The sequence below is a fragment of the Asterias amurensis genome, chromosome 19 (assembly GCF_032118995.1).
Source record: "Asterias amurensis chromosome 19, ASM3211899v1".
NCBI lineage: Eukaryota > Metazoa > Echinodermata > Asteroidea > Forcipulatida > Asteriidae > Asterias > Asterias amurensis.
This window is the reverse complement of record NC_092666.1, coordinates 1286671-1300386: the sequence shown is the minus strand read 5'-3', so window position 1 is coordinate 1300386 and position 13716 is coordinate 1286671. Positions and strand designations below refer to the sequence as shown.

Here is a 13716-nt window from a genome sequence, read left to right as displayed (position 1 = left end):
CTATAGCCTTCTTCAAGTTGTTTCCTCAACTTCGATGACACAAGATTTGAACAAAACTTGCGTCTATGGCGTTGCAAAAGAAAAATAATTTTCCCCTCCGGGATCATCTACTCCTAGTAAAACTAAGAGGTTCATTCCGCTATCCTCACCACATGAAAACGGTAGCGGAACAAATCTCATAGTTCTAGGAGTAGTGGAGATGATAGCGGAACGAACCTCATAGTTCTAGGAGTAGGATGCATCCTACATGTAGTTGCGATAACATAACCCTCCTCCCGACGGCGGCAGGAGGGTTACAGCAGGAGGGTTACGTCAGAAGGGTTACGTTATCGCAACTGGAGTTCATCCCCCTAGATAAGGAAGGAGAAAACAACTTCGAGCTCATTAAAATTTTTGGTATGCCCTCAGATCAAAAATTCAATATTTAGACAGGTTTTGAGAGCCCCCAGTAAAGAGTTTTCCAGTGAAAAATGTTACCCAATTTTGACCTTGGGGTTGTTGACTTCCAACTTGATGTATTTTGAATGACATTTGGCCCTAAACATTGGTCCTATTTGTGTATTTTTTAATATTTAAAAATGCACTGGGATTGTTTCACTTACAAATATTGACGAGTATTTCTTCCCGTAGTACGTGAGAGGACTTTTCAGATTCAGCTCCACGTAGGCATTATTCACACGGGGTAGATGCCTGTCTCCCGTCGAAAGCCCAGAGGGAAATAACTGATCTTTTGGGAGCCTGTCATCTTCCTCGCAAGCTGAAAGAAACAGGAGGAAAACATAGGAGTTTAAAGTTGGAAGACATTTTGAAACGGGGGATCATCCCGCTGTGGACAGCGTCTTGATCAGCTGTTGCACCTTGCAGTGTGTTGTTTATAAAAAAGCTGTACTCCTATGAGCGCCCTCTTGTGGCGATGGGTTAGGAAGAGTTATTATAAATAATTATTTACTACAGGAGCGCCTTTGCACCAAGACCACAGAACACTTCTGCAGGGGGTGATGAGGGATGAGGGGTATCCCTTGGGTTACTTCAACAAATTATTACCCATAAAAACTGACTTGATAGGAGCACTGGAGAGCTGTTGATATTATAAATCATTGTTAAAGAAACGATTGAATCATTTTCGATAAAGAGGTAATTTTCCACCCCCAAGAAAAAATGCAAAACCAAAATAGATATTTGAATCAGCGACGAAGTTTTCCAAAGGCATGTTACTCACAGAACATATCTATGCAACAATTTCAAGTATTTCTTTGTTTCATTGTCTTAATTTGCAATTCCGATGACAAAGAGCCTATTATTTACATACTGTTTTATGCATGCACAGCACTGCCTTTAAATCTGTTTCTCGGTTCGAATTGTTATGGGCTTACTACTTTAGGATCATAAACCACGTGAATTTGGCCTGTCTGAGAAAAGGTTTCATAATCGTTTTTTATGCAAGCTGAACGAAAAATTAACTGAAATGTATTTTCGGCCTTGTATTGCTGAATTACCGATTTGGGAATAAGAACCACCAAATGTCAAGAAAACAGTTTTAATATTCCTCCACGCAAACCAATACTTAAATACCAGCTTCAAAACTCACTTAAAAACTTATTATAGCGCTTAAAATGTTATCTATGTAACTCATTGTAGGTCCACTTGCTTCTGCTTTCTCTCCTGCCTGCGCCGGGGGTGTCTTTTAGACAGACATGGCGCATTATAAAATAGTGGCCACTATTATTTGAACGATGATCTGTGCGTCAAGTTTTCGATCTGTTTGCCACAGTACAGCGGTCCACCTGTACACAACGAACATGCATGCCCCACCCCAACAGGTAATTTCCACAGCATACAGTAGACACTTAGTAAAGTATGAAGTAATATTAAACTCATGTCAATACATGACAGACAACATGTTTTTCATTTCGTGAAATTCGTTGAGTGATTAACCAAAGATAAATAGGGTCCGGTTATGCATTAACTTTCAGCCAGCAATAATATCCCAAGTAGGGGTGGATGTGATATGGAAATGCAAACATGGTTTTTCCCTGTCAATTTTTCTCTGAATACAGTCGCCATTTTGTATTTTGTTCATTATCACAAGTCGTTCATCAGGTCATTGTGAGTGTCACATTTAACACCAGACTGATCACATTCGGTTATAGAAATTATAATTATTTGTAGTTTATGATATTATTTACTTATTTGCAGTTTTACATTCGGTTATAGAAATTATAATTATTTGTAGTTTATGATATTATTTACTTATTTTGCAGTTTTATTTAGACGTGAGTAGCCTCATTAGCATTAATAAATAGTTGGTCAGATCCATTGATCTAAAATACATCAGTGGTCGCGGGCCCATCTACAACATGCGGAACATTAACTTTGTATGCCATTGAGTTCTTACACTGCACATTGTTCATAAAGCTAATGTATTATTGTGTTTTATTGCAAGACTGAAGATAAAACAGACCAATTCCAACCTGTAATTGCTATTGTGCCTTCGGGTAAAGTTTGTGACAAAATATCATCACGCAAAACCTGATAACATCTTGCATCTATCGACAACATTGTATAACGCGCTCAAATTGCCCCTTTTATCATTCAAAGGTTATTAAAGAATGAGCGTTACGTTTTAAAAGGGTGAAAATTTACTTTGCGACTGTCGTTGCTTCTTTTAAACAATATTGAGCGTTTTGATTGGGCGCTGTTAAAAAAAAATGGACTACCACCTGTTCTCTGGAGTGTGCTGATTGGTTGGTTTACGTTTATGCAGCTGCGCTATTTGAAAGCTTGTGTCTATCCTTATCGCATAGATTATAAATTAATAATTATTATTTATTAATAAAACAAGGCACCATAAATAAGTAGGCCCTATTGCAAGGAAATAATTTATGTAGCAATGGATTACTGTTACATCTCTTGCAATCATTAGCCACACTATGTGGTATAAACAGTCAACTTGTTTGTTTTACAGTGAACTTATTTGCAAAAGAAAACACACACTCACACAAAAACAATTGCTCTGAAAATAATGTTTTAATTATTTCAGTTAGGAAATTATTTCAGTTAGTCGTGGCCGGTCGGTTAAGGCGATAGACTAGAAATCCATTTGGGTCTCCCCGCGCAGGTTCGAATCCTGCCGACTACGTGGATCTGTTTTTGGTTTTATGTCAACGTTTCTTTGGAATATACTCAGCCACATTGTTGGAATAACGAGCAATATATAGGGAGCTGTTTTTATATAAAATGATGTAAGAAACGGCTCCCTCTGAAGTAACGCAGTTTGTGAGAAATGGTAATTTTTCACTCAACAATCAAATACTTCAGGCCTGAAGCCTTTTATTTCCTCTGAAAGCACTTATTATAATTTTACTTTATTATTATCTTGCAACTGCGATGAAAAAAATAGTCGATTTTTTTTCACAGATTTGTTATTATGTATTTAGTTGAGATGACAGTTACCAAAGGTGTCCAGTGCCTTTAAGCAGCTTTATGAAATTGGGAGCAGGTGACTGGTTTACTACAGCCCAACGCTACCCACTACAGCCAGACTTTGAACAGACACAAACACTTTATCACAATGCACGCTATAAGGACCAATCCCAGAGCCTTATTCAAATAGTCTCTATTCAAATAGTCTCTATTTGAATACCCTAAGAGATATGAAATATACATATCTTTCATATCTCTGGATGGTACGTGACGCGTCGCCTTTTTCGTATTGCATACCACTTGAAGTGTCATTAGTCATACACCTTCCTACACAACTGCTTACTACAATGGTGCTGACAAGAAAACGGGATACCATTCGGGAAACCCCTTGCAAACGTCACAACCTTAACAATTGATGTTTCATTGTCAAACACCTACCATTTATTTAAACCAATTTTGTGCGTGACTTAGAAATGTTGTTAAAAAAATTATCGGAAACGCAACCACAACGCCATCATGGCAAAGTGACGTAACAACTTCATTAAGACTAGAAAAACAGTGCTTCTGATCTAGGTTGGTCCAGTTGGACTAGCCATTTTAAAGGAACACGTTGCCTTGGATCGGTCGAGTTGGTCTTTTAAAAGCGTTCTGTAACCGATTGTTATAAAATGATGGATATAGGTGGAAAGATGTTGTAAAAGTAGAATACAATGATCAACACAAATATGCCTTGAAATTGCGTGGTTTTATTTTTCACCTCGTCGACTAACACGGTCGGCCATTTATGAGAGTCAAACTTTTGACTCCCATAAATGGCCGACCGTGTTAGTTCGCGACGTAACGGAAATCCGTGCAATTTTGAGTGATACTTGTGTGGATTATTGTATTATACTTTTAAAACATACTTCCAACCATATGCATTTCATAACAAACGCTTTTTATAGACCAACTCGTCCGATCCAAGGCAACGTGTTTCTTTAACTACGCAGCGTTCGAGTGACATCTAGTTCGACTATGAGCAATTCAGTCGACTCTGGTCACCCGCCAAAACTTGCTGCAGCAGCCAATTTTACGAAATGCTAGGATTAACCCTATCTCGACTTAGGAAGAACAGGCTAACTCGTAAAAATTACGTCATTGTTGGTTTCAGAGGCCGGAGTAGCTATAATAATATTAATAAGAGACATTCATATGCACTCTTACAAAATGTATACCACAACAGCGCTTAATAAGAAACTATACGATAAGCAAATAAATAATGGCACTGTAATGGGAAAACAGTCGAAGCAATCAGTCATTGAACAGGAAAGTTTTGAGATGTTCCTTGAAAACTGCAAGTGAATCCGCGGAACGAATTTGATGAGGGAGACGGTTCCAAAGGCGCCGAGCATGCGCTAAAGAGTTACATTTGCCGAAGGAAGACTAGCCTGAACATCCTGACGTCACACTTGGAGGCTTTTGAACTACACCAGAGAGGTTGCCTCAAGCCTAGGTCAATCCCCGTCCATACTCACCTTTCACCTAGATATACAGACGACCGAAAAGTGCAACTGCAAAACGTTACCTCGGACCAATAAAAACACATAGAAAGCTCACGTCACTGCACAATATTACCCAATGAAATCAATGTAACCAATGAAATCAATGGTTATGAAAAGCAAGTACCCTTGCTGATAAAGACAGGGTACCAATCTAAAGGATGACTAATAGGTCATGTTCAACTTTGACTTTGGGTCTTTGTGATCGACGAATAATTTGTTGTGAAATATTTGACACCTTATACATTATTATTGCACATGCATTTATGATTAGTCATCGCATTCCCCCAAAAGATTGTGCAAGCTTAAATCGTCGAACGAACTTTTGCGAAAGCTTGTACATAGTCTGGTTCTGAAGGCGTGGGAGGTCTTAAAGGCATTGGACGCTATTGGTAGTTACTCAAAATAATAAATAAATAAAATAACAAAAGACCAGCGGAATAATGACTTTTAACAAAAGACCAGCGGAATAATGACTTTTGTTATGCATCTAAAGGCACAAACATTATGTGCAATAAGGGTGTTTTTCTTTCATTGTTTTCTTGCAACTGCGATGACCCATTGAGTCCAAATTTTCACAAGTTGGTTATTTTATGCATAGGCTATGTTGTAATACACCAGGTGAGAATACTGTTTTTTTACCAATCGTGTCTATACTAGTGCCTATATAAATAGGTGACTTTCCAATTCCAGCTCTATCTAGTATTAACCCCTCAGTTGATGATATTCAGCGTACTTTATCTTCTTTACCTCTGGGGAAGGCTCCTGGGCCTCGGTATTTACTGTGGTATTTACTCCAAAAAGTATTGACCTTTAAAAACAACTTTAGGAAGCATTGCAACTAACTTTTGATTGTATACCATTTTGAGAAACGATTCCCTTCTACTAGAATGTGGATAGAGAAACAGGTTCAAAACTGTTTAAATTTCTTAACGGTTAACGGATGAAACGTGTCTCAGTTTGTGGATTATTTTTTCATGCATCGGTGGGCATATAGGCCAAACGGCTCCAGATTTGTTTGTGTTACTTCATAAATGCTACCACCTTTTGAAATGATATTTTCCCAGGTAGGGCCTACTTTTTATTGTATTAAACAATCGAACGGTTCCGAGCGTCAATAGTATGCTTTGCTTTTAATAAAGTTCGAGCACGCACTAGACTTCCAAAGTCTAAAAGTAATGTCTTCTAACCGCTGCCAAAATTCATATGCGCAGAAATAGTGCAAAATGCCACAACCTCATGTGTTAAACCCATACCCTTCAACTGACTGACTGCTGTATCTAGTACAGTATTTGTACTTTAACAAAGGGATATACATGTACCACCATAACTACATTTCAATAGTTTGAATGTTGAGTGATATGGTTTATAATCTGAGGAATGCACTGGTAACTTATCAATCATGCTTTTTGTAGTATAGATATATATATATTTAATTATTTCTTTCAATTACATTGTTCCGGTTATTGCGCCATGAGCATCTTTTCTGATGGATACCGGCGCCTTTATTTTGTATATACATGTACTAATATTATTACATGGATCGATGAGGCATACCAACATAATCAGAGCCCAACCGTTTGGGTGCTGAGTTACTGTTTGGTATTGGACGAAGGGCTGTACTAGTTAACTGATTGCGCTAACTTGAGATCAGGCATACCACCATAATCAGAGTCCAACCGTTTGGGCGAGTTTTGGACTGAAGTCTGCACTAGAACACTACTGACGCTTATGGAATCAGGGCAGATCAGGCATACCATGTCATTATCTGAGTCGCAACTGTTTGTGTATGATGAGTAAATGTAAGATAAGTGAGAACTAACTGGTTTAACTGATAATGCTTTCATGGAATCAGGCATACCACAATAATCACAGCTTAAAAGTGTGGGTCCTGAGTATTACAATATGGTAATAACTGAGGACTGCACAGTATAACTTATCCATAAGACCTGGGGTGGATTTCACAAAGAGTTAGGACTAGTCTTATCTCGAGTTAGGACCAGTTACTCGTCCTAACTTAGGACTATCCATGTAATTTGTATATCTGCTAGGACTAGTCCTAAGTTAGGACTAGTCTTAACTCTTTGTGAAATCATCCCAGGCAAACAACAGTCATTCTTCAAATGCTTTAGTTTAATGTAGTTTGGCTAATCATGTTGTTGGTAAAGTCTAAAGCCATGAAATAATAATATGAAAGTAAAATAACATTCTCAAAGAAAATTCGAGAATAGGGACTTGACAATCGTTACGGTAACCTGTAAACAGTAAAGGATGTTTCCCTAATAACGTTCACGTTATCATTAATACATAATGGTCGCTCGCAAATTCAGGCGTGATTGTCAATTAGGGTTTTTAAGAATATTCTCGTCTCGTGTTTGAATTTTGCTTCATAGTTAATTTTTACCAAATTGTTTGCAAGCCTATTGTGAACAAAATAAAATTGTATTTATTACAATTTGCAAGAATATTTTTTGTTCAATGATTTTGATTATTAAAGTATTTGAAGATTTTATTATGTCGATATAGTCTCCGTTTGAGTCGGTTTTTTTCTCGTTTTCAATACACAGAAAACTTTCACATTCTAACGAAAGAAATATTCTATATAATATTGAATAGTAAACTGTTACACAAAAAAAATCGTCAGTGTTTTGCTAAATGTAATGGAATAAAACTATTGATTTTAGAACGTTATTTATAAAATATAATCCACCATGCCTCTCTTTTGTTCCTTGCTCTATTGGTGAATTAATTATTTTACAATTTTATACGGGGAGCCAGTAAATAAATTATACAGTACTACTGTGGTTGGTAACATGGTAACCAGTCTAACAAGCAAAATGCAAAACATATGATAAATATGTGATCATTAAATGTATCTTATTTTATGACTGCTTCTCTAAACAACACAACACTTACCCGCCAATGTTGATGAAACCACAGCAAGAAGAATAAGTAATCCGTAGATTTTAGACGCCATCTTGCATAAATTGCGTCGCAGAGACAATGTTTCACTGAAAAGATACTGTCGTCAGTATTTGCAACAACTTCCCTGCGTTCCCGCCTAAAAAGAGCGTGTAGAAACAAAAAACGTCTGCTCCGCTCCACACCCGACGCTTCGACTTTGAACTTACAAAAAACTATTCCAGGTCAAAGGATTTTGGTTGAAGGGGATTAACTATTCACAAAATAAGCTGAATGTTCACAATGAGTTCGTCAAAGAGTAGCATTAATAGCTAATAAATCCTGCCATTTATCACACTTTAATAAATTTTGAGCAGGCATTTTGCGCAACTTTTTACACGAGCAGTTTTGTTGTATTGACGGTTTCCTTCAATCGATGACTTACCTATTTTACAGAATGGAATAAGCCGGACAATAAAGTCCAAACTCCACTTCTAGTCAGACATCATGTCAATTTACATTTACACTGCACTATATCTCGTAGTGTAATTATTATTTCTAACACTAAGTAATGCACAAACAGATTATAGTGACTTAAATCTTTGTGTGCTTAGTGCAACTGCGATCTCATGACATCTGAAATTAACTATTTTGATTCGAGTATAACAGTTCACTTAGGCCTACTCATTGCATGCTGGAAAGGATTACACATTTTTAAAGATTAGTTCAGCTAATCCTAAAATGAATTAGTTCACACAATTAAAGGCAATTAAATGTATAAGCCTTCCTTTGGTTTCTGGAACCGTTCGATTGTTTCAATCCCATATAAATGTGGACGTATACAATCAAACTAACATTTCTTTTCAACGATTGTCTCGTTTTTTAGATATCGACAAAACTCCGAAGCGGTTTCACCACACAGGTAAAAATAATCCGTAATTGGAGCTCACAGTCTTCAAAACGTTACAGCCAGTAACTCAGATTCAAATGTTGGGGACTTGGTTTTTGCATAACCTCACATTACCTTCGAAGTGAAATGCTTCTCAAAATGCTCTATACAGTGTCGAAAGCTGAAATAAACGTTGGTATTTGCATTTATTTTAAAAGGTACACTATTGGTAATTGTCACAGACGAAGTGAAATGCTTCTCAAAATGCTCTATACAGTGTCGAACGCTGAAATAAACGTTGGTATTTGCATTTATTTTAAAAGGTACACTATTGGTAATTGTCACAGACGAAGTGAAATGCTTCTCAAAATGCTCTATACAGTGTCGAAAGCTGAAATAAACGTTGGTATTTGCATTTATTTTAAAAGGTACACTATTGGTAATTGTCACAGACGAAGTGAAATGCTTCTCAAAATGCTCTATACAGTGTCGAACGCTGAAATAAACGTTGGTATTTGCATTTATTTTAAAAGGTACACTATTGGTAATTGTCACAGCTCAGTGTGTATCTCAACGTATGCATAAAATAACAAACCTGTGAAATATTGAGCTCAATTGGTCATCGGAGTTGGGAGAAAATGATGATAGTAAAAAAACACCCTTGTTGGACGAATTTGTGTGCTTTCAGATGGGAACAAGTCTTTTATTATTTTAGTGAGAAATTACCTCTTTCTCAAAAACTACGTTTACTTCAGAGGGAGTCGTTTCCCACAACGTTTAATACTATCAACAGCTCTCCAACGCTCTATACCAAGTAAGTTTTTAAGTTAGTTTTGAGTGATTACCAAACGTGTACCTTCCCTTTAAGAGTGCATCAAACGTATACATAGCAATTTTGGTTTTACCCTTAATTGCTTGTTATCACTGTATACTCTGTACTTTTCCCAGACATGTTGCTTAGGTGAACACACGACCTTTGCAATTCTAGAGCAGTGTTAAACTGTTATAAAAACTAGACCACCGAGATTACACGGTGTAATGAAGATGATAGTAGAAAACATCTATTGACGCACTTTTGTCTGAAATGTCATTATTGATGAGAAAAAAAGAAAAAGTTATTATGCTCAGTGAGCTTTTACGTACTTTTATTTGAATCGATGTCATGCAAAATGTGCAATGTTTTTTTTTTCACCCTCGATCTCAAACTTCTATGGTCTAGCAGTTTATGTATTTTCTAGCAAAAAACAAAAATCATACAAATACCAAACATATAGCATCTTTATTATTTTCTATTCTACAAGAAAAACGATTGTTTTTATTTCCATTAAAATTTACTTGCAGGATACTGGCAAACCTGTCTAAAATTAGTCACATTTCAGTCTACGGTCAACTTTACACAGGAAGGCCAAAGGCACACAAATAACTACGAGGAAATGGAAAGCAAAAATGTACAGACACTTTTATACAGCATTGCAGAATATAAAGTCATGGTGACAGAGTTCAATGGAATAAAAGTATTTATACTGGCTGGCTGTTATTGAGTCATACAATCAAAATACTTGATTTCAAAGAATAGTTGTTTTGGGGGAACTCCATAGTAACAAATCATGTATGTGTGTGTGTGGCGTGTACCAATGTGGGAAATAAAGAGTCATACAAATACAGGAGAGTTGTTGTCCGTATAAAACAATGTGAGAAACGGCTCCCTCTGAAGTAACGTAGTTTTTTAGAACGAGGTAATTTCTCACTCAAGTATATTAAAAGACTGACGCCTTTTATTATCCATCTGAAAGCACACAAAGTTGTGCAAGAAGGGTGTTTTTTCTTTTCATATTTTTTGTTGTTGCAACGTTGATGACCAATATTGAGCCCACAAATTTAAAAGGTTATGTTGGGATACACCAAGTGAGAATACTGGTCTTTGACAATTACAAAACGTGTCCAGTGCTTTAATTCGTAAACACAACCACATAAGCCATTTAGAGATACGGCCTTAACCAAACACTCCAAAAGTGACCACCATTTTCCATTTTCCATTGTTCAAACAATGGAAGAACAAAGAGAGGTCCTTGTTATCCGGGGTCAACAAAAACGTGTGTGTGTCTTGTAAAACAAAGGTGAATGATAAACTACTTCAAAAATACATAGGACCTTCAAGCAACAAGGTCAACTCGACCACTATTAAATCAACCTCGTCCACAGCGGTAATTGAACCCGCATCTACTTTGCGATACGGAAAGGAGGAGGGCTTTACGAGAACATGAGATAACTATGTCTAGATGTCGACATCCTAATAAGATGTCGTCTTCCTGCGATAATTTATCTCGGGATGTCGACATCCTAAAATTAGGATGTCGTCTTCCGGTGATAATTTATCTCGTCACGTCACCGCTTTTGGCTTATTGCATGCTCACGTTTGACGTCTGCGCGCACATACGTACCTGGTAACCTGGCGTAAAAAATGGTAACCTCACGTATGCTTAAAACGTGAAATTTTAACGACACAGTTTTCTGACGTTCGCGTTTACGTTCACCGCGGAACGTGCGGGTAAACCTCCCTGCAATCGAACAATGGGTGCGTTCGTTTAGCTTCCCAGGGTCTACCCCAAGGTGCTCACTCGGGTGAGCCCCTGACAAGAGCTAACCGAACGATCACTCACTGCTCTCGTAGTGACGTCGTTTACCTGGGGCCAGCCCCCAAGTGACCCACTCCACAAGCAGGGCACTGTGGGCTGACCTGGGCGAGCCCCTGGAATGACGTCAAAAGCTATTCGAACGCACCGGGGCAGACCGGGGATGATCCAGGGAAGCTAAACGAACGCACCCAAAAATAGAAAACAAAAACTAAAAACCAATACAAAACACATGGTGGAGATGGAGGGGCCCATAAAAAGCAGAGCTTGTCGAGTACGGACCCCCTATGTAACAAAGAAAGCAACGCTAGCAATTATATTTATTGGTGGTGTAATCTTAAGAAAATGGTGCGGGAAAACAAATCAAAATTACAAGAACAAACAAAAAAGAGCTACCGTAACAACAATCTTGAGCAATAAAGTGATAGATAAATATATTTAAATGAAACAAAATACGTAACATAATATATAACATATAATGGAACAAAAAATGTGTGTGATAAAAATGGGCCCACAACTCTTGCTGAAAAAACACCATGTCGAAATATACCATTGTTATCCACTAGAGACGTATTGTAGTCACTTTGGTTGGGGAGCGAGGAAACTATCAAAACACACACAAACACCCCAGAGCTGGGACATCATTTTATGCATCACACACATCTTCACTGGCTCCCTGTTCAATATCGCATTCAATACAAATTACTTCTGCTTGTTTTTCATTCTTTACATGGTTCTGCTCCTCAGTATAATTGTCAATTAATTACCCGTTACAATCCTTCCAGATGTCTTAGATCATCCACTTCGTCATTACTGGTTGTTCCCCACACCCACAACAGTTGGGGTGACAGGGCTTTTTCTCATGCTGGTCCTTTACTTTGGAATAATCTGCCTCTTAATATCCGTAACATGTCCTCTATTCATAAGTTCAAAGAGGCCCTCAAAACCCACTTTTTCACAGCTGCTTTTCATTAATTTTGTGTTTCTTCCTTGCGCCATGAGCATCACTTGTGGTGGATACCGGCGCACTATAAGTGTTCATATTATTTATTATTATTATCTATGTATGGATATTCTTCTGAATATTTTATTTGTGTCAAATGGTATTATAACCATCAGTACATGGAGATATAACAATGTAACTTCAACGTCTGACGGTTGCACTTTTAGTATTGTCACTACTGAACTCGGTTCCACTGTGTGCTGTCTGTTACCTCAATACATACATTTTGTTGTGAACATGTTTATTGTGTAAAGACTTATGATTCAATGAATAGTATGACGAAAACAAACTTTTAAACTGAATGCATGATTTATTATCTCATTCTTCTCACGTAGCTCTAGTAGGGTCAAAACGTGAGACCAGTAATAATATTTTGCACGCACATCATGTAGTCATAGTTTGAAGCAGTTTGCCAACAGCCATTAACTTTTTTTTAAATAAAATTAAAAAGTTTGCTTGTTACATTAAATAAAACTTAAAAGGATGCCTGAATTGACTTATAAAATCGTCGTTATAGACACTATAGACTAATATGTTGGACTCCATGCAACACTACAAGTGGTTCAATAGGTAGTACAATTCCAATACTTATGCTGATGTTCTCATGATGTCAGCATCAACAGGAAGTTCAATTCAATTCAATTTACATTTATTTCCACAAAACAAAACAAATTTCCAACAACTTTGTCCTCTCCTGGTTTAAAAAACAGCCAACGTATTTTCATACGACTTGCTGTACAAAGATATACGTATGTACCGTTTCCATGAAGATACAATGATCTTTATAATTTAATGTTAATTACTCGTTGGATAAGTGGGGTGCACTCTAAATGTATTTTTTCAGTTGAACCAAAAATGTTAATACTCGAGACATACATGTACGTGCGTGGTTGATCTCCTATGTTTGTGCATCGCGTTAAATATTAACATACCTATTTGATTTGTGCAACACAACCCACGCGCACTTTTCATGGGGGTCAAATTAATTCCAAAGCGAAGGTTATCTTGGATTTGTAAGCCGTGCCTCACTTCCGCTGGTTAGCACAGCAAACAGGAGAGTTATTCCGTTTGAATATGCCCTAAGCACTCGTACAAACTGTGGACATGAGAACATGTTCTCATGGTGCAGGGTCAATGGGTCTTTTCGAAACTAAGCCCTGGCTTGGGTTCGGATTGGGCTCTGGTTTGGGCTCAGTCCAAAAGTGCACGTTTTATATCTGGAAGAGCCCGAGTCAAAGGCAAAATTCAAGCCGCCGTTTCGAAACAACAGTGAGACATTCTATGGTCTTATGCATTCACCAACCAAAGTTTTCACAAAAGTAAGAAAAT

The 13716-nt window shown here is 37.4% G+C and overlaps 1 protein-coding gene across 1 annotated transcript in view; it reads right to left on the bottom strand.

Annotated features, from left to right (window-relative positions):
• Window positions 1-8056, bottom strand: part of LOC139951265 (sushi domain-containing protein 2-like) — a 31026-nt gene extending 22970 nt beyond the window's left edge. Inside the window, exons 1-2 of the mRNA XM_071950065.1 lie at window positions 7878-8056; window positions 603-757 (exon numbers count right to left, since the gene is read on the bottom strand). Of these exons, the coding sequence (XP_071806166.1) occupies window positions 603-757; window positions 7878-7938 (216 nt within the window). The 5' untranslated portion in view covers window positions 7939-8056. The remainder of the gene's footprint in view (window positions 1-602; window positions 758-7877) is intronic.
• Between the last annotated feature and the right edge of the window lie 5660 nt (window positions 8057-13716).